This window comes from Lontra canadensis, unplaced genomic scaffold (assembly GCF_010015895.1).
Source record: "Lontra canadensis isolate GAN:19392208 unplaced genomic scaffold, GSC_riverotter_1.0 scaffold81, whole genome shotgun sequence".
NCBI lineage: Eukaryota > Metazoa > Chordata > Mammalia > Carnivora > Mustelidae > Lontra > Lontra canadensis.
Genome location: NW_022631075.1, coordinates 3,612,406 through 3,640,399, shown reverse-complemented (window position 1 = coordinate 3,640,399; position 27,994 = coordinate 3,612,406). Strand labels below are relative to the sequence as shown.

Genomic DNA, 27,994 nt, shown 5'->3' with positions numbered 1-27,994 from the left:
TAGGGACTATCACCAGGAATGGTGACTAATTCAGTTATTAAAGGGGAGGGACCCAACTGACAAAATACTTTTAATATATACCTCTTGCAGAAAATCTTCAAGAAGCCGGTTAAATTTATCTGCCAACTCATCTATCAGTTGACTTCTTGAAATATCTACCCTGTTGAAGATTGTGAACTCTTCATTACAGAGTGCATGGTAAGTTTTAGAACATGCTTCCAAAACATCTGTATCTGTGTGCTTCTCTACGATATTCCGGATCTGTCGTAATAAGGCATCCAAATGCTGCAAAATCAAAGTTTTTTTCATTAAAACTAAGGTACCTATTAGAAAAAACTAAGGTACATATGATAGGCACAGAAAGCCTATACTAACTTGGTGAAAAGCTTCAAAAACAGTAACTCTACAAGTAGGGCATACATTTCAGTGTGTCTTCCTAGTCGTGGTAAGTAAACACACTGACCCAACCATACTTATTTCCTCAGCTTTAATGGGAACAATATTACCTATCTTATAGGGCTTTGGTAAGAATGTTAATACAAAGAATTTATATTTCTGGATATATTATATAAGTATTTATATTCCTGGAACACAGTAAAAGTACTATTAACTGATTTCATTTTATAATTGTTATTATCCACTTACCTACCCCCAATCTCCACAAATCTCTCAGATATAATCAAATAATGGCTAGGAATGAGGGCATGGGTATGGGTATGAATCAAAGGGAAGCCTCATTAATACCATTCTCTAAATATAACTTATAAAAAACAAAGAAGATATATAAAATGTAGGTTTCCTTTAAAATTAGAAGTTTCAAAAACATAAAGAAACAATATGATGGGACAAGCTAAACTAATGGTTTTTCTTCAAGGTTGTTTTTATACAGAGAAAACATTGTACCTTTTCTAATCGTCCAGTGGTATATATTTCCAAATCAAAATATTGTGGCAACTGCAACAAGTTAGTCACCTTTTCTGCATCTATAGAGTACTTTGAAATAAAAAAGTAAATAAATCATGTCAAAACATCACAATAATGTTAAGTAAACATTATGATAAAAATCAGTTTGACATTTCCAAACAAAACCTATTAATTTCTTATGAATACTCTTCTATTATACAAACTTACCTTAGCTAATAACTGAGGAAGGGCCACAGCAAAAAGTTCAGTGATTTTTGTCCTGTCATCCAACTGGGTCTTCTTCTCCTTCGCTGTCAGCACCTAAAGCAACACAACGATGCTTTTAAGTATTTATTAAACCTAGTAACACTGTTAGGTGCTCAAGTTGAAGTTAAGACATACAAAATAAGTAATGAAACTACAGTTCAAATGAAGGACACTAAAATCTCTACTGTAAAACATGAAACCCAAAAGTAACAAAGAATAACTTGCACAGTATTTTTTAAAAGCCACCTAAAATAACAGCACCAAAAAAAAAAAAAACCTCTAAATAGTTCTAGAGGCAAAATCAGTACCCAATTAGACTAACCAATGCTACCATTAGACAAATAAGGCAACAGTTAGGAACAGGAAAAGTTTAGGAGCTTATACAATAATGGGACTGAGTAGCATTTCAGCCTACTCTAAGCTGTGGGCCATAATGCATGGATTATGAACTCAACATGAACTCACTTAGGATAGCATGAATTCTATCATCAATTAGAAAAAGAAGAAAAAAACAGAAAACAAAATAAAACAAAATGTGTCACATACCATAAGCATTGTTCGAAGAACTTTTGCTTCAATTATACACAAACACACATATATATAGATGTATACTATGTGACAAACCATGTATTTTTACGCCTCATAATCAAAAAAAGTTTCAAAGGTTGTGAAATTATTGGTTTACAATACAAATATATGTGAACTTTGTAGTGATGAATTAAAATATAATCCAAGGAAATAGGAATTTCTCCATTTTGATGAATAATTATGTTTTAATTCCTAATTTTTATTAAAAGAAAAAGCAAATCTATAAATAAACCAAAATGAAAAAATGCACCATTCTAAAATGGTAAGCTATATTAAGTCTTGAGAGAAGTCAATCACTTTATCTTCTATAGTAACTAACAAAGTATCTCATGGAAGGAACTCAAAATTTCCCGAATTGTTAATGCTTCAAAATTTATTTCTAACATATATGTATGGACAAAGATCATCTGAAAAATAAAATGTAAGATTCAATAATTTGGCTTTATAGTTATATGCAAGAATTTTTAAAATCATATCAAAAGGAGAAACACACCTTAGAATAGTAAAACTATACCAACATACCCTTTTGCCTGTCCCTCTTCCCACAGGGGGATGACATTCAGCTGCTTGTCTAATGGTACAAAGCATTATTTCAATCAGAGCACTCTCTTGTCTATCTGTTAGTGCTGAAAAAAAATCAGAAAGAATTAACCTTTTTCATTTTTCCCTATGTTACTTGTAAGTATTACATAACAATCCTTCTGCCTGTGACAGAATCTGACCTAATGTACTAAAGAAAATCCCATTACTGTATCACAGCTAGGATGAGAATTAAACTTTACTAAACAGTACAAATCTGTGTACCACTGGTCCACAATTTAACCAAAGAAAATATGAACAGAGATACCACAAAAATTTTTTAACTCAGTACTGACAGCAACTACATTTTTCTTCATAATATTCACGTATATGAAAACAAAATTATTAATGTAGATTTTCAATTACTTTTTTTTAAAGATTTATTTGAGAGAGAGAGAGAAAAAAAAAACACGCAGGGGAAGAATAGAGCATAAGGGAGAGAATCTCAAGCAGACTCCATACACAGCCCGAGGCCCAATCTAAGGACCCTGAGAAAGTCCTATGCCCAGCCAACTTAACCACCCAGGTACCCCTCAATTAGTTTTTAGTGTATGCGCTGCCAAAGCAAGCACTCTCAATTACTTTTTAATATTAAAGAGAAAGAAATGGAGTAAGTAAAATCTATTTTTAAAACTGTCTAGGTAACAAAACACCATAATTAAACACCCATGTACCTTCTTCTCCACTCAGCGGCTCCTCCAGCAACAAGCTATTCATACATTCCCAGTCTTTCAGTAGCTCGGTAGCGCAGTCCCACATGCTATCCACAAGGTATGCCGCATGCTCATGTAACTAAAATTTAAAAAGACCAATGTGTTCTTAGACAGACAGCATACTAGCCTCAACTCAAAAGAATGGAAGCTTTGCTGGCAACATGTACAAACTCAAACAGCAATCTGGTTTTTTAGGTCAAATGGAAAAAAGAACAAAGAAGAAACTGCCTTAGCTTGCTGAGTATAAGTAAACTCACAATAATTACTATGATAGTTAACAAGAAAATTAATTCTGATTAATTATATGCATGTATATTCAGTACCTATTTGGACTCAATACTACATGAGTTAACCACACTCAGTTATAAAATACATTGTTAATTTAATTTAATGGGAGTAATTATGGTTACTTAAACATTTTTTAAAAATTTACTTATCAATTCAATATATAAGCATATTATTTCTCTTCATTTTGTGAAGACTAAAAGGCCCTACAGATTCCCAACTTGTTTCCAAGGACTATCATTATAATGATACCAAAACCTGTCAAAGACATTACCAATGAAAAAATATAGAGGCCAACATCTAACATGAACAAAGAGGGAGTATCCTCAAAAACCTAGCAAAGTGAAACCAGCAATATATAGAAAGGGTAACAGATCATGACTAAGTAGGTTTTATCCTAGGAATTCAAGGTTGGTTCAACATTAAAAAAACTAGTCAACATTATTCAAATATTAACATAATGAAGGATAAAATATTCATCTCAATAAAATAATCATCTCAGAACAAGCACTGGACAGAATTCAACATCATTCATGATAAAACTCAACAAAAGGGATAAAAGAAAACATTCTCAATATAAATAACTACACCATGTGACCTATAACTAAATAACAATGTAGAAATAGTGGATGCTTTACCCCTAAGATCAGGAACAATCAAAAGATGTCCACTCTCACCACTTCTAGTCAACATTCTATTGGATGTCTTAATCAGTTCAATAAGGCCAGGGGAAAATGGCACAAATACAGGAAAGGAAGAAGTAAACTGAACATTATTTGCATTATTATAGATAATCCCAAGGAATCTATTAAAACCTTACTAAAGTAAGTGAATTTAGGAAAGATACAGATGCAAAAGCCAACTATATTTCTATATACAGCAAAAATTTTAAAATTTAATTAAAAGACCCTAAAACTGACTGAGTAATACATAATATGAACACGAAAAATGTATGTTGGATCCTCTCAAATTCTGGTAAACAGGCAAATTTTCAATCTGAGGGAGACCTAGAAGAGCTGAGGTTAAATGTAAATCCCTACCCTCAACAAAAGTTAAAAAAGCAGGTACCAAATACTGAGAACGAAGCGCAAGGTCTGTATTAACAGTTTCACATGAAAAATGAAGAGTTTTACAGGGATTAGCTCAATGTTACCTGAGAAATTATTATCCACATTTTTACAAAGAAAATGAGACTTAGAAAGATTAAGCAACTAAACAAGTTACACAAGTAAGTAGAGGAACACAATTGGTAATAAGGTCTTTCTGACTCCAAAATTCATACTCTTAGTACTATACAGAAATCCCATTATTTGAACATCTTACTAAAAGAATGTTTTTCTAAATTTTGTGTAATGGGTACAACTTTATTCTATCCAAGATTTACTGCGATATATGGAAGATTTTAAGATGTACATCATTTCAACCCCTTCTCCAAATTGTTTTGAACGTTAAGTACAAAATGAACAACATCAACTAACCTCACTTTCCAGAAAGAAAAAAACCAATGTCTTAACAAGGTTGGCATTTGGACCTTGTCGCCCCCTTCTTTTCATCATTCCATCATCCTCTGGATCTCTACGACTGAAGAGCCTATGATCAAGGAAAATATTAACTTTTAAAACAACAACAAAAAATTATTTCCTAATTTTAAAAAACAGTTTGGATTCTATATTTAAGCATCTCATAGAAGAGAGTAAATGGGGCCTGTGTAGGTATTCTCCAACATGATACCCAAGTAAATAATAGTTATAAATCCTTTTCATTTCATACTTAATGGTACTTCTAAGTCCTCTTCAATTAACTTCTCCATTATTTCTTTTTGTTAATATTTTATTTATGTATTTGAGGGAGGGCAAACGAGCAAACAAAAGAGAACAAAAGCGGGGGGGGGGGGGACATGCAGAGGGAAGGAGGAGAAAGCAGGTTCCTGGCAGAGCAGGAAGCCTACTGCAGGGCTCAATCCTAGGACCCTAAGACCACAGTCCCAGCCAAAAACAGACACCCAACCGACTGAGCCACCAGACACCCGTGGATTTTTTTTTAAAAGATTTTTATTTATTTGATAAAGATCACAAGTAGGCAGAGAGGCAGGCAGAGATAGAGAGAGAGGAGGAAGCAGGCTCCCCACCGCGCAGAGAGCCTGACACGGGACTCGATCCCAGGACCCCAAGACCATGACCTGAGCCACAGGCAGAGGCTTAACCCACTGAGCCACCCAGGCGCCCCTGGATTATTTCTTTTTAAAAATATTACTGCATTTTATGCAACTATTTCCTTTTGTAGAAGTATTACACTAGCCCATACCATTTATGCACATTAACCTATAAAGAGTCATCTCTTTAAAACTGAACATATATTTTCCTTCTTTCTTGCACAATTATTTCAAAGTGTGAATATAGTGGTCTCTTTCTACGGATATCATGGTGGTTTTTCCTTATAAATAACAAAGAAATACTACTGGATAGCAATGAATAAAAACTGGACTATGAACATTACATCATATACTCTAATAAATGCTTCCCCCACACGCATTTTAATAAAATCTTACCACAAAGATACAGTTTAGTCCATGTGGTTCAAATTGTTCTCTTTATTTTTTGTTTAAAGAGAAACTGTCTTTTCTTTTTTTTAATGATTTTACTTATTTATTTGAAAGACAGAATGAGAGAGAAAGAACACACAAGCAGGGAGAGAGGGGCAGAAGGAAAGGGAGAAGCAGATTCCCTGCTCAGCAGGGAGCCCAAGGCCGGGCTCAATCCCAGGATCTTGACCTGAGCAGAAGGCAGACACTTAACCAACTGAGTCACCCAGGTACCCCATAAATTGTTCTCTTTAAAAGCCATTACATAACATTTGCCGAATGTTTTCTGTGGTCAGATATTCACACTGCTATCTATACTACTTAATCTGAAGTGTTATACCAACATAAAAAGGACTATAGGGTTTTAGGGATTCTTACGTCAAACTCTACCAAACACGTAAAGCAAAGCCCTTTAATATTTTCTAAAGCAAGCAATAACAGACTTAGGAATAAATATTATAATAGGTCAGTATTTAGGAACTGACATTGGCGAAAACAATAAAAAATTAGGAAAGGGTCTTAGCATGATGATTTTTATATACTTTGTATGGATTTTCATATACTTTATTCATTAGAAGACATTTCCCTTTGAAGATTTAATTTACACAAATCAAGTAAACTGGAGAACTGAAACCTCTGAAGGAAAGAGTAAAATGTGAAAGTTTCTACTTGACCTGTATGAATAGTTTTTTAAATGAATTATATATATTTTAATACTGATTAAAGTACAAAAAATTACTGTCATAAAAGTATATTTTAAAGAATAACAAAAATGTAGGTTTACTTTTTGTAGAGAAATTCCCCAGCTGCTACTGCTACTGGCCGGTGAGCTGAATAAACCAGATGGTAGACATTTTCACAATCTTCTGCAGTAAGAACTTCTTCACTACTCCTAAAAAAAAAAAAAAAAGCAGTAGCAGTTTCAGTGACTTAATTTTAAGGGTATTGAGTGAGTACAATGATCCATGCTCATACATTAAAAAATAATACACTTTTCACTAACGTGTGTTTAAGAAAATCGACTTCATTTGATTATCATCTGTCAGTAAAAGCAAGCCCTGATAAAAAGCTGAATATTTTGACAACACCTAAGATCAATGGGAGGTAAAATGAGAGTGAATACCAAAATACAAAAATATCTGCTGAAGAGAAGTAATAATGTGACAAGGATATTAAAGAGAAAGGTAGACAAAATAATATAAACTAATGTAAAAAAAATTAAGTGGTGGCATTCTAAGAGCTTAGAGTTAATAATCACAGAAAACACTGTATTTCACAGTAATATTAACAAGATAATATCACATTAAAATATACTAACAGCCCAATTATCTCACAATGATAAATACTTCATGCACCATGTACCGAACACCATATGAGGAAATGCAAATGGTTTTTTGAAATAATCAAAATTTAAATACCAAAGACCTTTAATTACAAACTACCACTGGAAAAGTCTTACTGAAATGTACTGCTCATTTTCTTGATCTTACTTTTAAAAAACAAAATAAGCCTAATAAAATCTTCTTGGTAAATAAAAGTCATTATTAGGCCCATCAACCACAGTACCCAAGGGTAAACATTGTCGAGTTCTTCCCTTACAGACTCTGCTTTCAGGGTCCTCGTGTCTCACAGCTCTTTACCCCCTAATATGCTTTCCGTCTGCTGTGAAATAAACAACCTAGGTTTTTAGCACTCTATATAAATTGAGAACCACAGGACCACCACCAGCAAAAAAGGTCTAAAGTACATTAGATGGTTAGCTGAGGAGCTCAGATCCTTTTTGGTTTTCTTTTCTTTTTCCCCTTTTTGGTTTTCTGCTGTGTCAAGGTTTCCAGAAGTCTGATGTCTAAGGAAACATTACTTCTTTTTGAGAAAAATAAAACCAAAATGTTAAAATTCAAGTTTTGAAAGCATTCTGACTTAAATTACTCTATGTATAATACTGAACTGTTACTGGAAAAACCACTTGTGTCATTTTACAATGAAAAGACATATATTGGGACGCCTGGGTGGCTCGGTTGGTTAGGCGGCTGCCTTCGGCTCGGGTCATGATCCTAGGGTCCTGGGATCGAGTCCCACATCGGGCTCCTTGCTCAGCGGGGAGCCAGCTTCTCCCTCTGCCTGCCTGTGCTCACTCTGACAAATAAATAAACAAAATCTTAAAAAAATATATAATCTTAAAAAATCTTAAAAAAATATATTGAATCAAACCAGTTATAGTTAAATGTGCAGTAGTTTGCCCATTTTAATTGTTTGAGAAGGACTGTTCTTGACAAGTTTCAGTTATTAGGTATTTATAATGGCCAAATCAACATAAATGAGTCTATTATCCTTCATAAAAATATGAGAAATAAGGAAAAATGTCCACAGGGTATTGAGGAAGAACCAGCTACAGAACCTGTAGAGTACTATTACTTTCTTATTTCAGAATTCTTCCGATACTTTCATAACATGTATATATATTTACAATTTTTTAAGTCCAACTAGAAAAGAAAATGTCATAGTTAAGACTGCTCAAAATAGCTATTACATATTTAATTCTTCCTCTACTGATAATCACTTGTGTTATTTCAAAAATTCTATTAAAAACAATGTATTCATTAGAGAATGTGAGCATTTAAAATTTTGAATAAAGATACTGCCAAGCTTTTCTCCAAAGAGGATATACCAATTAATAGTCCCCCATCACAATGTTTAAGGACCTGTTTTTGCACAGCTTCAACAACACAGATACTATCAAACACTTTTCTATCTTTGTCAAGCAATGGTTAAAAAATGATCTCATTTTAATTTACCTGTCTCTGAGTGTAGCTGAACATGTTTTCATATATTTAAGTTATTTTCTTTCTGTCCATGATCTGGTTCTCTAACTTTTGGCCATTATTGGGTTTCCATTCTTTAATTTATTGAATATGACTCCAATGATAAAAATATTTTCACCAATCTGTCATTGGTTTTCTGAGTTTATGGTATTTTTCACTTTTCATTTTTATGTAGTTAATTCAATGATTTTTTTTAAAGATTTTATTTATTTATTTGACAGACAGAGATGACAAGTAGGCAGAGAGGCAGACAGAGAGGAGGAAGCAGGCTCCCTGACGAGCAGAGAGCCCAATGCGGGGCAATCCCAGGACTCCGGGGCGATCCCAGGACTCTGGGATCATGACCTGAGCTGAAGGCAGAGGCTTTAAACCACTGAGCCACCCAGGTGCCCCAATTCAAAGATTTTTTATGTCTAGGTTTTATTTCATGTTCAGAAAGATCTTGTTCATTTTACATATAAAATAAAAACATTTAATCTCCCCAAATTTTCATCTAGTACTTTAATGATTTCATTTACTTGCATTTAAATTTAAACATGTCATCCACCTAGAAATTATTTTTTTTCCATTTTACTTTATTTCTTTTCAGTGTTCTAGCATTCATTGTTTATGTACCACACCCAGTGCTACACGCAGTATGTGCCCTCCATAATACCCACCACCAGGCTCACCCAACCCTCCCACTCCCCTCCCCTCAAAAACCCTCAGTTTGTAATTATTTTTATATAAGGAATGAGATGGGAATCCGATTTAATTTTTCCCCAAATAGAACCTAGCTGTCACAAAACCATTTATCTTTTTAAGATTTCTTTATTTGAGGGGCACCTGGGTAGCTCAGCGGGTTAAAGCCTCTGCGTTCGGCTCAGGTCCTGTGGGATAGAGCTCCGCATTGGGCTCTCTGCTCCGCGGGGAGCCTGCTTCCCCTCCCTCTCTCTGCCTGCCTCTCTGCCTACTTGTAATCTCTGTCAAATAAATGAATAAAATCTTAAAAAAAAAGATTTATTTGACAGAGAGAGAGAGCACACACGCATAAGCAGGGGGACCAGCAGGCAGATGGAGAGGGAGAAGCAGGCTCCCCACCAAAAAGAGCCTGACATGGGGCTCGACCCCAGGACCCTGAAAATCATCACCCGAGCCAAAGACAGACATTCGGCCGACTAAGCCACCCAATACCCCAAAACCATTTCTTTTCTTTTCTTTTTTTTTTAAGATTTTATTTATTTATTTGACAGGTCACAAGTAGGCAGAGAGGCAGGCAGAGAGAGAAGGGGGAAAGCAGGCTCCCCGTTGAGCAAAGAGCCCGATGCAGGGCTCGATCCCAGGACCCTGAGATCATGACCTGAGCTGAAGGCAGAGGCCCAACCCGCTGAGCCACCCAGGTGCCCCAAAACCATTTATTTTCTTAAAGGAAACGCCACCCTCATCCTATACTAGGTTCCTGGATTCTTCTCTGCTACTCATCAGTCTATTCACACACCAGTACCAAAATTTAAAAATTACTAGTTTTACAATACGACTTAAAATGACACTGGGCAGTCATCACTCATTAGTTTTTATCACAATTTTACTGGCTACTATTACATGATGAATTTTCCATAGGAGTGCCAGAAGTAGTATGCTGTATTAAAAAAATACCCTTTGGCAATTATTATTTGGATCATCGTAACAACCTAAATGTCCACTGAGAGATGAATAGGTAAATAAGATGTGGTATAAACATACAATGGAGTATTACTGAATCTGAAAAGTAAGTGAAATCGTGATACATGCTACAATATGAATGAGCTCTTAAGATACCATGCTAAGTGAGATAAGCCAGATACAACTGGACAGATACTTATGTGAGTCACCTAAAATAGTCAAATTCATACAGATAAAAAGTATAACAGTGGTCACTAGGGACTGGGCAGGAAGGAAGGAATGGGGAATAGTGTTTAATGGGTACAAAGGTTTAGTATGGGATGATTAAAAATAGTTATGGATATGGATAAGGGTGATGGCTTCACAACAAGGTGAACATACTAAATGCTACTAAACTACATTTAAAGTATATTTGAAATTGTAAACTTTTTTTTTAAAGATTTATTTATTTGACAGAGGGAGAGAGACAGCAAGAGAAGGAACACAAGCATGGGAATGGGAGAGGGAAAAGCAGGCTTCCCGCTGAGCAAGGAGCCTGAAGTGGGGCTCCATCCCAGGACCCTGGGATCATCACCTGAGCTGAAGGCAGGCGCTTAACGACCAAGCCACCCAGGTGCCCCTAAAATTGTAAACTTTTATGACTAATATTCCATTGTATGCATGCATGTGTGTGTGTATACATACACACACCCACACACTTTTCTTTATCCATTCATCTGTTGATGGGGGCACTTATGTTGTTTCTATGTCTTGGCGATAGTAAACAACGTTCCAATAAATATGGGGTGCATATATCTGTTCAAATCAGCGTTTCCATTGTCTTTGGGTAAATATCTAGAAGTGGAATTCCTGGATCCTGTGGTACTTCTATTTTTAGTTTTTTGAGGAACCTCCATACTGTTTTCATTTATAAAGAACTCATATAAGTCCACATCAAAACTGAAGAAAAATCTGATTAAAAAACTCGCCAGAGGGGGTGCCTGGGTGGCTCAGTCATTAAGCATCTGCCTTTAGCTCAGATCATGATCCCGGGACCCTAGGATCAAGCCCCACACTGGGCTCCCCGCTCAGCCGGAAGCCTGCTTCTCCCTCTCCCACTTCCCTGGCTTGTGTTCCTTTTCTTGCTGTCTCTCCCCCACTCTCTTTGTCTGTCTGTCTGTCTGTCAGATAAATAAATCTTTTTAAAAATAAAATAATAAAATAAATCAAATCAAATAAAACCTCGGCAGAAGACCCAAACAGACATTTTTCCAAAAACATACAGATGACCAAATGACAAATGAAAAGGCTGTCAACATCGCTATTAAGGAAATGCAAATCAAAACCACAATGAGGTATCACTTCACACCAGTCAGAATGAAAGACAAAAAGAACAATATTGGAAAAAAAGGGAGCCTCATGCACTCATGCAAAGGGGAGGGGGGTAGGGGAATGGGCGAAATGGGTAAAAGAATTTAAGAGGTACAAACTTTCAGTTATAAGTAAGTCACAAGGATGGCAGTATGACGACAAGTACATCATAGGAAATACAGTCCGTAATACTGTAATATACATATTGTGGTGAGGATTTCATAAAGTATATAATTACTGAATCAATATGTTGTACACCTGAAATGAATTTAATATTATTTGCCAACTACACTTCAATTAAAACTTTAAAATGTTTTTAAAAATTAAAATGGTAAATTTTTTTAAAAGAAAAAATAAATTACATCATTATTACACTTTAACATAATAGAATGTTTTAAATTCAGATTGTTTCCAGAGAAATTTCAGTAAATACTAATTTCTAAAAGTTTAACAAAATATAATAAGCACATTTAATACACTCAGGTGTTTAATTTTATTTCAAGGGCACCTAAGACAGTGAAATGGAAAGGAAACTGACAGTTAGAATGAGAACACATGAATTCCTAGCACAGTTAAAATTTTTTTACTCTAATGGTTTTTTCTTTCCATTTTCTCAGACTTACATGAGAAAAATCAAACTTCCAGCTATAAAACTTCCATGACTTATGTTATTAAAATTTATAACAGATAAATTTAAACCATGTAGTCTAATGTATTATTTAAATATCTGGACATTAGTAATATGCAATAAGAACATACTTACTGTAAAACAAGAGTTAGTAATTTTATTGCTTGTACTGCAACATCATATTCTTTGTCAAGGGTCATAGACACAATTCTATCCTAAGGACAAAAGAAAATTAAGATATTTTTAAAGTAAAAGTAAGAGAAAAATATTTTCAAACAACAGGTAATTTTTAAATACAAAAAGGAATACTAACCTTGAACCGACTGGTAAAAAGCTCCAGTTTGGAATTAAGCTCTTTGTTATAATAAAGCCCTTGTAGAGCAGTGAGACATTTGAGTCTTACCTCACCTTGCTAAATGAAGCAAGAAGAGAAAATTCATTAAAACTTGGCATATTTTCAACTTGAATATTCAAGACATACATAGTATCTTTTACTTTAGGTTTTTAAATATGTTCCATACAATTCTTCAAAACCCTTATTTTAAAAAACTCTCATCTTTGATAATGAAAAAATAGGAATCAGTACATACATTTAATACTAAATACCTTTGGGGTTACTATTTCTGTATGTCAAATGAAAATTTTTTGAAACTCTGTTCAGAGCAATACTATTGTGAAAGACAATAGTAGCATATTTCACAGTAAGTTTTCCTTTACAGAAAGTAATATCTGTAAAGGATATATGCAAAGAACTTCAAGTCTAGTTAAGAGGCAGCCTAAGAGAAAAGTAGAATAAAAAAAGTAAAATAAAAAATGTCAGAAACCAAGTTGTAATTTATAATCTGGCTAAGATACATGTTTATAAAGAGATAAGAAAAGTTAGAAAAACTTTAAAAAGTATATAGCACTCACATAGTAAGAATAAAGACTCTTCTTACAGTTCTAAGAAATGCCTATCCACCACCACCCACATGATTCTAATGTTTGTTTCACTATAAAAAATAATTCAAGATTGAAGTCTAAATCAGTTACTAAGATTAAAAAAATCGAGGGGACCACAGAGACCATGTTTTCATGGTCTTCTATTCAGATAGAAAAGCATAAAGGAGAAAGGCCTATAGGAATGTGGCCCCGGGTATACCTATACACAGATAACTCCTTAGGAATGAGAGCTATAGATAGCTCTGCCTATGTATAGACATATAAACATTCTGTAGGGGCATATCTTACCTTATCATGCATAGTCCAGCCAACATATTTTAAATAACTGTCATTTAGAAAGGCATCACTATACATCTTCATCCAAATGCCAATTTCTTCAATGCAAATAGCTCGAATTTCAGCTATTGCATCACTGAATGGAGGAAGGAAAAATTATGTACATTAGTGCCACTGTAACATCAGGATTTGTGATTTATCCAAGAGCTGCCAAATACTTCACACCTAGTATGAACATACCACTATCTTAAAGATCACTGGGGGTTTAAAAGTAGAACTGAGGCATGACCCCCGAATGTTTACAGACTACTTGGCAAAGCGTAATTCTCATCACTTATATACTTAAAATTAAACTAAATTACAAACAAAATTAGATCCCCACCGTTTATACCATGCCATATCCCAGCCTCTGCTCACACCTGCTGGGCATGGTGTGTTCAGAAGAGAGCAGGCATACTAGTTTGGTTAGAGCATAATTTTCCAGGAGAGAATTAGTTACATGTAAAACTGAGGCCAAGCTTCATTTGGATTTGAATGTCAGACTAAATTATTTTTAATTCATCCTGTGGGTACTAGTGAGTCACTGAAGACTTCTGAGCAGAGGAATAACACAACAAAAGAATGTTTTAGGAAAACTTCAATAATCTCTAGGCATGAGAATGAAAACAGACTAAGGTAATGGTGACAACAGAAACAAAAAAGTAAGAATGTACCAAGGGACATTACAAAGAAAGCGATTCAGTAACTGCCAAGTTGAGGAAGTGAGGGAGAAGTTGAATAAAAATACCACCAACATTTAAAGAATAGGTTACAATAGAAATAGTGATAAGATTATCTATTTCTTTCCTCTGCTCACTCAAAATAGTAAAAGAAAATACTTAAATCTATCCAAAATTTCCCACTAACATGCAAACGGTAGAGTCCAGAACGAGTATGTATAGTTTCTGCTAACTTAGTACATCCAAAAGCAATTACGTGTTTTGTACCCTAACTCCTAATCGTAGAATTAGATTCCATCTGCTAGGCAGTTACTAGTCAAGCACATTACCCCATTTTTTCAGAGAGGAAACATCAATTTCAGAGCAGTTAAATAACCAGAGTATCTCAATCAGTGGAAGACCTTACCTTCTAACACTGATCTTATTCCAATGTTCTACTACTTTATACTGCCTAAACCACTAAATATCCAAATCTGAATATAAGAACTGTCGTGACTTACCGGTATCTATGTACAAACACTCCCTTAAATATTGCATTCATCATATTTTCTATTTCATCTTGATTTTCTTGAAGCTGAAAAGAATACAATATTTCTTTTCAATTGTAATGGAATACAACCAAAATAACATCTAAAAGTCATACAGGTTTCTCCAGTGTTTTCGTGATTACATCTAATTTTCAATTCTACTAGACAACAGTAACCACATAGAAAAATTAACAGCTGTTATAGGTCAGGTAGCTAAAGTCCCTTGATACCTGAATATTTGACTTGGCTTTTAATGTTTAGCTAGTAGATTAGCCTTTTCTAAGGCTCACGAATTTCCATTGCAAAAAGGCACATAAAAATTTGTTAAGTAATTGATTAAAACACATATCTATAATATAACATATATGTTCATATCCAAAAAGCATAATAGTATTTCACTATCTTGGTCATTATGATCTGAAAAAAAAAGTAATGTTAACTAGTACTTGCTCAAAGAACAAAAGAGGTTTCAGTAAAATAACTTGGCAAAAATTTACGCTACTAAATTCTTCTGAAGGAAACAAGGCTCACCTTAAATAATCAAGAAAACATTTCAAAATCTTGATTTACTTACCGACTCCTATTATTTTCAATTCAGAGTTTGAGAATTAGGACAAAATTGTTTCAGAGTTTCAGAGTTAGGAGAAAAATCTTTCTCACAGTCTAAGTATCAATTAGCTCTTAGATTATATTCTGTAATTTTGTAAAATGTATTTTTTCTTTTCATGAATATATTCTTACATTTCCAAGTAATGCTAACAAGGGTGTGCACTTCTTATATTCATTAGCACAGAGAGTCAAAGGTACAAAGTGGTCAAAAACTTAACCCTAACCCAGAAATATCAGTATCTTGTATTTGCACAGGAATTTTAACCTCAAAATCCTTTTACCTATACACACTCATTCAATGCTCACAATCTTAAACTTATGTCCAAGAATTGGGCCATAATTTCAAGGCCAAAGACATGCATTATATTTACCTAAAAAATCATCTGATGAAATTTAGTAACTACAATTAAGAGGCAAAAAGGTCAATTCTTCATTTCAAACTATATGAAAAAGATGAGGGATTCAGGTAGGGGGAAATATGGACAAGATTTTCAGGCTTTTATTGAGTCAGAGCATTTTAAAAAGTTATTGACTATCTCAGAAATAACCAACTAAAAATTATAGCTATTACCAACCCCAAATAAATCCAAATCAAGTAGTAAGTTCCGAATTACCATGTCAAATATTACCTCAAATGTATTACTAAAACATTTTTGAAACATCAGATTTTGCCTACTAGAAATAAACATCACCAATATTAGGTAACAAAATACCGTATCACTAATGAAGAAGAATTTAAATCACGAACACAACAATGAAAGGTTTTATTTAGGGGGTGCCTGAGTCAGTTAAGCTTCCAACTCATGATCTCAGGGTTGTGAGATGGAGCTCTGCACTGGACTCCATGCTGGTTGTAGAGCCTGCTTAAAATACTCCCTCCCCTTTCCCCAACAAAATTAAAAAGATTCTCTCTCCCTCTCCATCCATCCCTCCCCTTCTTTAAAAAAAATTTTTTATTTAATATTATTTAGCATAAGAATGAAAAAAAACATCTTTCTCATTCAAAGTTAAATTTGGTGATCAGTCATGTCAATCAACTGCCTCCTATACTACCAAAAAAAAAAAAAAAGGCAGCAACTGAGACACCATAAATAGCCTGTTATTTTTCAAAGTGATGTCACATAAGTGAAATCTGAATTCATCCTGACAACTAGTTCAGGGAATAAGTTAGGAGAGACATTTTCATGGCAGAGATGAATAATACTAAGGCTTAAAACAACTTGTCCAATTGATCCAGGACCTTACTGAAAGCCTTAAACTCTTAACCCTAGTCTACAAAGAAAGAAAATACACACAAAAGGTATTGTTGGCATGGACAGTCAACAAAACTGTTATTTAAACAACTTGAAATGTTATTTAAATTTAAATCTTTCCAAAAAATATATCTGATAAACTAGCAACATTATATCATAATTAATGATCAAAGTTGGTCAGGGATTAACAGCTCAAATATTCAATACAAAAGTTTACCTCTTTCCGCTTCTGTAGCAAGAGTTCTAGCCTCTCATTGGCTCGTTTTCCAATCATTTTATTCCGTTCTGCCTCATACTGTCTTTGTGTATTATCCATATTAATGCTAAGATTTAGTGCCACATTCACCAAAGCGGTCATCAACTTCATAGCTATTTTTAAAAGGAAAATTTTGAAATTAGTCTCACAGATGCGAAAGTTTACAATTTAATATCAAATTAAGAGACATTAAAGACAAGATGGGCTGTTCTGCTTCTAAAAGAAAAGAAAAATACACCTGCTACAAATGACAACAATAAATGACAGCTAATGTGTACTGAACACTTACTATGTATCAGTTACCTATGTTAAGTATTTTTCATGGATTATCTCCCAATCCTCCCAAAAGCCCTCAAAGTTAAGTATTATCCCCATTTCATTCATAAGGAAACTAAAGTCCACAGAGATTAAGAAATTTCCCTTAGATTACACAGTTCACATTAAGTAGTTAAACCAGTATTCAAAACTAGGTGATCTGACGTCAGACTACTCTCAAATTCCACTATTCTAAAATGTGTCCCCTACAATGATCTTTTTCAAAGGTTATAATTCAACTTCTCAGAAAATTTTGGTTCCTGTGGCAGTACTTAGCTATTTTGGTTACCAAAGGGAGAAGGAGCTTAAGTGCTTCATATCAAACACAGTATGTAAAAATTAGTTTCATCAGTATTTGATTTCTTTTAATTTTACTCTATTGCATATCATCATAAAGACAATGGTGAAATTACAACGAAAAGACCTAGATCTAGATGAAAAGTCAAAGTACAGAGGCCCCTGGGTAGCTAAGTGGGTTAAAGCCTCTGCCTTCGGCTCAAGTCATGATCTCAGGGTCCTGGGAAAGAGCCGCACATCAGGCTCTCTGCTCACCGGGGAGCATGCTTTTACCCCTCTCTCTCTGCCTGCCTCTATGCCTACTTGTAATCTCTGCCTGTCAAAGAAATAAAATCTTTAAAAAAAAAAGTCAAAGTACAAAGAAAAATATCACTCAATACAGTCCGTTTTATTACACTTCCTCCAGATCCCCTTACCTTCAGTTACTGAACCCTTGCTCACAGACAAGACTGTGATTTAAAACTTACTAATAGAAATATCTCACCATTTTATGCCTTTTTAGTTTACTCCAGACTATTCCTCAGATCTGGTTCATTGCGTAAGAGAACAACACAAAACTGTATCTCTATTTGTGACTACTGGGTCTCTTTAAAAAGGATTCTCAACTTTATCTTCAGAGCTATTTCACTCCCTTAGGAAACCAGTTTGTTATTCTGATCTAAATTATTCACCTTATGCCATCATACTTATTTTAATTTGCTTTAGCCACCAAGTTCTTAACATTAAATGCTACCTAAGTTAATAGAGCAAGATCACATTCATATTTTGTGACTTCCAATCTAAAAACAAAAATCCTAGGGGCGCCTGGATGGCTCAATTGGTTAAGTGTCTGCCTTAGGCTTGCGTCATAATCCCAGGATCCTGGGATGGAGCCCCATGTCCTGCTCTCTGCTCAGCAGGGAGCCTGCCTCTCCCTCTCTCTCTGCCTGCTGCTGTTCTGCCTGCTAGTCCGTGTGCACGCTCTCTGTCAAATAAATAAATAAATCTTTAAAAAATAAAAAATAAAATCCTATAGAAAGACTGCATTTTTTTCCTCCACCTCCTTCCTCCAGATTACCTACATTTTGTTTTTTGAAAATTGAGGATTTAGCTAAAGTACAGCTTTAATTCTTTAGGGAAATGCTCTAAAGGAAAACAATATCCCCATACTTGGAGAACAAAAACTTTTTGTATATATCAATATATTCTACCATTAGGGCTTATAATACTATAATAATGCCCAGCTGATTTTTTTCAAACTCAAACAAAAATATACATGTTCAGTAATAGTGTATCAAAAATTTTACCTTCACCACAAAGGAGAAATCAAAAGATTTTATAAACACCAACATCAAAAATCACTGTTCTAGAAATGTGTGAGGCTTAAAAATATACCTCATTTCAAGAAGCAAAGGATTTAGCTCAGCCTAAAGTTACTCAGAAAGGTAAGAAAAATCAACTCTTACGGTATGGTTAAAGAGTAAACATCATCCTATAGGGACCATTAAACTAGGAGGGACAGTTCACATCACAGACAAAAAGTAAGGAACATTAGAACTACGTATCTAAAATGACTTAACGGTCTCCCCAAATTTTTTGTTAGTATCATTCCTGATAACACATCTTTCAAGAATGCAACACATTCCTATCCACCTCTTTTCCCTTTCTGTGGCATGTAATCAAACAGGCTGAACAACAAGAAAATCACCATATACTAACTATAGTATACCTTCACAGAATCAAAACTGAAAATAATCATTGCATTCCCAGTAATTCACAGAGGGAGAGGAGAGAGTGTTCTGTTAGTGGTTACTCTATAAGCAAAATTCATTAATGAGTCATCATTTCTTTTAATGAAACCATTTTCATCTCTAACCTAAGGAAATATGCAAAAAAAAACTTCTAAGTACTGACCTGCCAAGGTGCTCGTATGTCGAAATGCTCTGACTTGTGAGTCAGACAATCCTGTAAGAAGTGAAATGACTGTATCCATCATGTACTCATCATATATGATACTATATTGACACTGCCGTACTAACACGCCAATGAATTCACAAAAACTGGATTTGAACTTCTTCCACTGAGGACCAGCCATAGTAAGTGGATAGTCTCCACTATCCTAAAACAAAAATTTTAAACAGTAATTTCATTTAAGACACATGATTTGACAAAATTTTGCTTGTTTATGAAATACTCTAGGCAGAAGCTGAAAAGACTACTTTACCCCACCTTTCTTCTCCAATAAATCCCCAAAGTAGGAAGGAGTTACTTTTGAACGGTTCTGCTCTTTAAGACCAAAATGGATATTATGAATTCAATTTAACCAATAAAAATATATGCTAATTACTCAAAGTTAAAAATAAAAAGCTTCTCTCATCAAAGCAAAATATTATACTGATAAACAAAGATATACTCATTGAATTTCCTTAAAACAAAAGCCTAACAAAAGCATACAAAACCAAACCAAAGTTATATTTTTAAATAGATTCAAAACAATGAAATCATATTTTCAACCAGTCTGATGTTATGATTTATAAATAATCAAAAGATTACAATGTATATTTTCATTAGCCTCAAGGACTAATGGACAGACATAAACAATGACATAACTTATTTTTAAACAATGACATAATTTTAAAACGAAATGGAGGTGCACCTGGGTGGCTCAGTCATTAAGTGTCTGCCTTCAGCTCAAGTCATAATCCCAGGGTCCTGGGATCGAACACCACACATCGGGCTCCCTGCTCAGTGGGAAGCCTGCTTCTCCCTCTCCCACTCCCCCTGCTTGTGTTCCCTCTCTGTCTCTATCAAATAAATAAAATCTTAAGGAAAAAAAAGAAATGGAAATATAGCTATATAGACTGGAAACACTAGTACTTAAGTATTCTTCTATACAGAGATGAGGCATTCTCCAAGGAAGTTACACTGAAAATCCCCATAAACCATTAAAAACAAATCCTTAAATGGGGTGCCTGAGTGGCTTGGGGGTTGACCTTTGGTTTTGTCTCTTAGGTTGTGGGCTAGAGCCCCATGTCAGGATACGTGCTTAGCAGGGAGTCTGCTTGAGAGTCTCTCCCTCTGCCCCTCTCCCCACTCACTCTCTCTCTAATTAAATCCCCCCCCCAAAAAAAACAAATCCTTAAAAATAAAAAGGGCAATACTACACAGAACCTCTAAAGGCAAGAGCTGCTTTGAAGGGTATTCTGGAGACTTAAGATCATTTTATCAATAGAGTTTACCAATTTTTTAAACCTCTCTCTCTCTCTCTCTCTCTCTATATATATATATATATATTTTTTTTTTAAAGATTTTATTTATTTGACAGAGAGAGAGCATGCATAAAAGCAGGGAGAGCAGCAGAGGGAGAGGGAGAAGTAGGCTCCCCGCTGAGCAGGGAGCCCAACGTGGGACTCTATCCTAGGACCCTGGAATTATGACCTGAGACGAAGACAGTCGCTTAACCAGCTGAGCCACCCAGGCACATCCCAGCCGTTTTTGTTTGTTTTTTTTAAAGTAGGAGAATGGTCGAGTTTCATTCTTCTGTATATAGCTGTCCAATTTTCCCAGCACCACTTGGTGGCTTGAGACAACAGAAATTTGTAGCATTATTTACAATTGTCAAAAGGCAGAAACAACCCAAGTGTCCACTGATGGATGAATGGATAAACAAAATGTGTATACATACAACTGAATATTATTCAGCCTTAGAAAGGCAGAAAATTCAGATACATGCTGTGACATGGGTGAAACTTAAAGGCATTATACTAAGTAAAATAAACCAAGACACCAATCAATCAATCAATGTAAGTAGGGGCCCCTGGGTGACTCAGTTCGTTAACTGTCCGACTCTTGGTTTCAGCTCAGGTCATGATCTCAAAATCCTGGGACTGATCCCCATGTCAGGCTCCCCACTCAGTGGGGAATCTGCTTCCCCTTTCTCCATGCCCCTCCCCCATGCTCTCTCTCACTCAAATAAAATCTTTTTAAAAATAAATAAATAAAATAAACTCTATGCCCACTATGGGGCTTGAACTGATGACATGAGAGAGAATCACATGCTCTACCAACTGAGCCAGCCAGGCACCCCTATTATTTTGTCATTAGAGCAATTTTCTTTTTAATTTTAAGTCATGCCACATGTAAGCTGAACTATTATTTCTTATTTGAGAATAGGATCTTAATATTCTACAAAAAGGATTTCTTCCATATTCTCTGAATCTTTTAGTGACTACACTGAAATGCATCATCTTAATTGTCTGCAACTTTGTTTGCTTACACTTTCAAATCATATCTCAGGATTCTTAAATAGCTGTTTCCTTTTGGTAAGAAGGTTCTCACTAAAACATTTAATATTAGTAGGTCAATAAAGCAGTTATGTTCCCTGCTCCCTGCTGCCCTTTATCCATAGTTTCACTTTCCACATTCTAGTGACCCCATGGTCAACCTCCATCTGAGAGCAGATGATCCTCCTTCTAAGGTGTTGTCAGAAGAAGGTCAACAGTAGCCTAAAACTATGTCACAGGCCTATGTCCTTCACCTCACTTCATCTCATCATGCAGGTATTTTATCATCTCACATCATCACAAGGGTGAGAACAGAAGATATTTTGACAGAAACTACATTCACATAATTTTTTACAGTATAGTATTTAATTGTTCGGTTTTATTATTGTTGTTAATCTCTTACTATGTCTAATTTATAAATCAAACATTATCATGGGTGACGTACACACAGAAAAAAAAACCAGAATATATAGGGTTTACTACTATTTGTCGTTCTAGTCGTCCACTGGAGATCTTGGAATGTATCCCCCGAGGATTGGGGGGGGGCTACTGTAATACCATTACTCATAATTACCTCTCAAGCACTTGTGACTGATTAATAGCACTTAGCGATCATCAAAGCCTTTTAAACAACTCTTGTCTATCTTTTAGAATGATTACTGAAGGCTCCTTCATCAGAGTAAGGAAGAAAAAAATGATAAAGTAAAACTCAAATGGGACAAGAGTTTCTACTTGAAAATTCACAGGGACAAGTTTTGAAGAGTGAAGCTGCTGCTGCTAGAATGCAGCTGTGAACAAACAAAAATCTCTGCCCTGAAGGAGCTCAGATTTTAGCAAATCTAAATGTCTTTATGAGTAACAATACTTCAAAGGCATTACTGTGATAACGGATTCACTCAAGTCTAAGCTACTATTTTTTATTTGTATTGTTTTTATTACTCATACTTGAACATAAAGGAGATTTAAAAAATTTTTTTTTAATTTATTTGACAGAGATCACAAGTAGGCAGAGAGGGAGGCAGGGAGAGAGAGAGAGGAAGAAGCAGGCTCCCTGCTGAGCAGAGAGCCCGATGCGGGGCTCGATCCCAGAACCCTGGGATCATGACCCCAGCCGAAGGCAGAGGCTTTAACCCACTGAGCCACTCAGGCACCCCAAGGAGATATCTTTTTTAAAAATTTTGTTTTCAAGTAATTCTCTATCTACACCCAATGTGGGGCTCAAACTCACAACCCCAGATCAAGAGTCACATGCTCCACTAACTGAGCCAGCCAGATGCCCCCGTAAAGGATATTTTAAATAATTACATGTAGAGAGTGGACCATTAAACAACATGGGTTTGAACAGTACAGGTCCACTTATATACAGATTTTCTCCAATAAATATACCTACAGTACTGTAAATTTATTTTCTCTTCCTTATGATTTTCTTAATAACATTTTCTTTTTTCCAGCTTACTTTATTCTAAGAATAAGTATGTAATACATATAACATACAAAATGTTTGTTAATCACTGTTTATCGGCAAAGCTTCTAGTGAAAAGTAAGCAAGCTATTATAGTAGTTAAGGCTGGTGGGGGAGCCAAAGTTACATGCATATTTTTGACCACGTTGGCAGGGGGCGGTAAGCATCCCTAACCCTCATGCCATTTAAGCATTAACATTATAGTCCTTTGCCTAAGCTACCTATTACCCAAATATTGACCAAATCTATCTTTAACCATATTCCAAGACATGTTCTTAGGCACTAAATTTCACTGAAGTTTTAATTTTTTGACAATAACAATAACAGCTACCATTTATTAAGTTCTTATCATATACCAGGCACTGTAAAATGCTAATAAAGTTTTCAAACATTACTCATTTAAATCCACAACAGGCTTATGAAAGAAGTATTTTTACCCAAGAGTATTATTCACAGATGATAAAACCAATGCTAAGACAACAACTTGCCCAAGGTCACTCCTCATCATTTGATTCAATGTGATGCCAAAGCTGTTATCCATTAACACTAATACTCAGAATTTAAGAATACTTTTAAGGTTATATCAAGATCAACATGCATAAAATTATCAAAACATTAGGGTAATAAGTTACCTCATCAAACTCTTCAGTCATTTTTCGAATTATTTCAGAGTTCTGCATATGTCTAAACATTTCTGCTGTGACAACTCCTGAAATTTGCAAGTGTAAGAAGTTAATATACATTGTAGAATGAATAAAATAAAGAGAATTTCTAAGTCTCTCTCTTACACTGTTAGTCTCCATCACATTCCTACCTGACTTAATCGACTCTTGCCTACAATATATATACTGGCTTAGTCCCTTTTAATATAATACACGTTATCAAGGGTTAGGCAGCACCCAGGATAACAATTAAAACTTTAAGGATAAACCTGAAGACAAGAAAAAGAGTGATAGGTAAAGTTCACCCTAGCCAGGTTTCTTTATTAAGCATTACTCTACACACACACACACACACACACACACACACACACGACAACTACATCCAATCATCCTCTAAAAGGGCTTCAAATAAACATAAACAGTAAGTTGTAGTTCCCGTTCATCCATAATCTAGCTGGAAGTTTAAATAAAGAATAACAAAAACAGGAAGGAAGGGAAGGAGGGAGGAAAAAATAGAACTATTAAAGATAGTACGTAAGAAAAGCCCTAATGAGTGACAATGCCAATAAAGGCCACGGGTCATAACTAAATAAATAAATAAATAAGCATAAGTCAGGTGTTTCACAGAAAAGGAATCTGATAAGGATATTCAGAATTTCAAAGGAAGATGGGAAAGGGGAAGAAGAAGGATACACATTATAAGAAGTAAAAGTTAGCCAGGTAGAGATCAAATATCAGAAAAGGGATTTCTAGAAGAAATTATGAGTAGGAGACAATACAAGAAAAAATATACGTGAATTTCCACTGATAGGGTACCTGATTATTTTAAAAACAAATGTAGAAACTGGATGCTCAAAGCTGGATTTCTATTGCTGGATTACTTATTCCTTGCCAGTCATATTACTACTATGAATACCATAAATATGAGGCAGGATCTATAACCCTGGCTTTACTGATGAGGAAATAAAAGCTAAAGCAAAGAGAAGTTAAATACCTTGTCTGAGATTATTCATCTACATCATGATGCCACCCCCAAGTAAGATCAACTTCTAGTGGTGCTGTGAGGAGTCTGCCCTTACCACATTAAAGAACTAAATGATTGTTTTAAGATATTAACAGATCTGGAAGAAGGCACCATTTCCCTTGGTAAAGAAGCAGCACTCTCAAATACCTTTTGAAGGGTTAATTTTAATCAAGTCACGGATATATCTTCTGAACCTTCCTGTACTTTACACCCAGGTGTTATAAACTTGGCAAAGCTATAGAAGGACAAGTTACTCAATCCCTGAAACAATTTCTACAAAATAAATATGTATATAGCAGTAAATCTCAAAGCAAACATACTGCATACATTTTGACAACTGTCCCATTTCTAAAGCTCCTCTCTCATCTCAGACCATTTAACAGCCAGAAACCCAAAAATAAGCAGAAAAAAAAAAAACAGCTGTCACAAATTCCATGCATGTAACTCCTGGGGCAGGTGTGAAGGTGCCATTAAGACACCACGTGTGAGCCCCATGCCTTGAAATTATAGCAGACCTGAAGGGAGAATGCTAAAAACTGGCAAAATGAAAAGTGGCAGGTGACCAGGAAAGAAGAAACAAACACTGGTCACAGACTGAGCAACCACAAAGCAGTCTGGAACCAGTCAGTGTAGAGTCAAACGTCCCTCCACACCTCAACAGCTGCTGAAGGCAAAAATACAGTAAAATAACTGATGCTTGCAATGACAATCCTGAGCCCAAAAGAAAAAGCCTGAAGTAAAGCACATATAAAGATGTTTCTAAAAGAATTCAATCAAAATAATTCTAAGTATGTTTTGAAAGTAATGACCTTAACTTTGATTAGATGATAAATTCTCCTTTATGGAGTTTTCTTGATTCATTATGACAGTGTTTAAATCTACCTGATAATTTAAATTTCCAACACTTTCAATTTTTAATAATCTGGACAACCTGGTATATGACAAAGTACATCCAAAGGTTCAGTTGGCAAGCTCCTGATTCACAAAACAGAATGGTGCCAGGAAAGGAAACAATCTGATAAAGGGAAAACGTTTTGACTATAGCCTTGTTTTAAAATTACAATTCAGAAGCCCAACTAAGAAACTAAAACTGACCAAACTACAGTATGAACAAGGAAGACTGAAGATAGAAGTCAGAATTTCAGCTCATTGCGTTATTTCTGGCACCTGTTCAGTTGTTCTGCAATCAACCTTCTACTTGCACAGAATCTGAAGAGAAAGGACATGGTCCTTGATTACACAATACAACTAACAGGTACCTGATTCCTTCTACTCCAGAAAAATAGACCAGACACAGACAAAATAAAAATAATACCAGTATATCCTCTTTTTCAAAGTGTTAATCCGATTCACCATATTGTCATTACTACATTTCTTTTGAGCAGAGTCAGTCAAATTTTCTATATTGATTTGAAGCTACCTCTAGCTAAGAAGTCAAATTAGGCAACTCTCTGTACTCTAAGGTTTTAAATTCTCTAAAAAGTTTTCAAAAAAAATTTTTTTTCTCAAAACTGACCATATTAATGGCATTATGCAGATCAGACTCAAGAAATTAATATATTTGTCTATCAGGCTTCACATACATAATATCTAGTATGCATGCTGCAATGAATGTTGTGATCAACCTCGAATAAAATGTATCAGTTCATAAAATATTATTTATATGGAATTGCTAAATCATGATATTGTACAGCTGAAACTAATATAACACTGTATGTTAACTACACTGGAATCAAAATAAAATTTTAAAAACCTAACTGAAAGAAAATCTTTATATACAGTCAGATTATCTAAATTTTACACTGAGCAGTGTAACTTTAAGAGTTAGTATTTTAACCCTATGCTACCTGGGAGAAAAAGTAATGTGGAAAGAATGTAACTCAATTTATTTTCAATAAAATGTCACTGAATCAAAGTTAAAAAAATTAAAAACTCTTTTTAAAAATGTTACTTGTTTTACAATTCCAATAACAGTATTTTTGAAGTATTACTGTAGAATCAAAGCAGTAGACATAAATAAATTGCTTCCTGAGATTCTTTTTACAGATTTGTTTAAATCATTCTTTACCATCTTAACTTCTCAGATCTATTTTTAAGCAAACTTCCCTCTTTCTGATTTCTGATGTACATGTTTTTGGTGTCACTTTCATAAAAAAATGTAATACTCTTTGGAAACTCTACCATTTATTTTCCTGGACATCTTCTTAAATTTCAAGGATGGACCAAGTATTAGGGAGAAACAAAATAGATCAAAACTTGTCCATGATTTTGTCTGAATCACTTACTGATTCAGATCAAGATGTAGGACACCACCCCAACTTACCTAATTGTGTCCCCCTGCTCAATGTCTGCACTATGTATTTTTGCCCCAGGGAAGACACTACTGTATTTTATATTTTCCCCACTCATACTTGAAAATCTTTTTAAATAAAAAGTGAAAACATTTCCAAAAAGACCCCACTCCAAAACTTCTCTACTTTTTAAGAAAAAAACTAGAAATTTCACTACTTAACTTAGTTACTTACCTACCTACTTATTTAGTTACTGTCATTCATGGCACTTTTAAACTCCCTACACTTTACAATTCCCTGCCACTTGAACTTGTACCTCTTCGTCAACTTCCTCCTCCCATTTTAATCCATTTCTTTGGTCTTAAAACCAGATGCTGAAAGTGGGAAATGTATCTAATAAAAGTAATAGACGTTATAAATTGCGAAGCTTTTAGTTAATTTTTACACATGAATACACAACTATCTCAACAGAGTTTCTTTCTTTGTTCTTTGCTCCTTTTTCCTTATACATTCTGTATGATTATAACGCAAACAATTCCATATCTTGGCATTATTTTCCATGTAAAGTGCTAATATATATTTAGGTGGAACAAAGAGAGACCATTTCAGAACATTCTGCTTCCAAAATAAATTTATCTTACCTTTACAGCCTGAACACTGAATAAAAAAGTTGATGAGGTCAAGAAGTGCTATATCTCGGTCATGCTTGTATGATTCTATCCAATCATCTACCACCGACTAC

At 34.8% G+C, this 27,994-nt stretch overlaps 1 protein-coding gene across 5 annotated transcripts in view; it reads right to left on the bottom strand.

Moving 5' to 3' along the window:
- The window catches only part of STAG2 (stromal antigen 2), a 141,293-nt gene that overhangs the window by 36,812 nt on the left and 76,487 nt on the right, over nt 1-27,994 (bottom strand). For all 5 annotated transcript variants that reach the window (XM_032882337.1, XM_032882341.1, XM_032882339.1 and 2 more), the window contains 15 exons: nt 27,894-27,990; nt 23,908-23,984; nt 19,445-19,649; nt 16,901-17,052; nt 14,795-14,868; nt 13,588-13,711; nt 12,671-12,769; nt 12,493-12,572; nt 6,701-6,808; nt 4,814-4,925; nt 3,012-3,129; nt 2,281-2,384; nt 1,132-1,224; nt 904-993; nt 82-285 (listed from right to left, as the gene is read on the bottom strand). In XM_032882337.1, the coding sequence (XP_032738228.1) occupies nt 82-285; nt 904-993; nt 1,132-1,224; nt 2,281-2,384; nt 3,012-3,129; nt 4,814-4,925; nt 6,701-6,808; nt 12,493-12,572; nt 12,671-12,769; nt 13,588-13,711; nt 14,795-14,868; nt 16,901-17,052; nt 19,445-19,649; nt 23,908-23,984; nt 27,894-27,990 (1,737 nt within the window). The remainder of the gene's footprint in view (nt 1-81; nt 286-903; nt 994-1,131; nt 1,225-2,280; nt 2,385-3,011; nt 3,130-4,813; nt 4,926-6,700; nt 6,809-12,492; nt 12,573-12,670; nt 12,770-13,587; nt 13,712-14,794; nt 14,869-16,900; nt 17,053-19,444; nt 19,650-23,907; nt 23,985-27,893; nt 27,991-27,994) is intronic.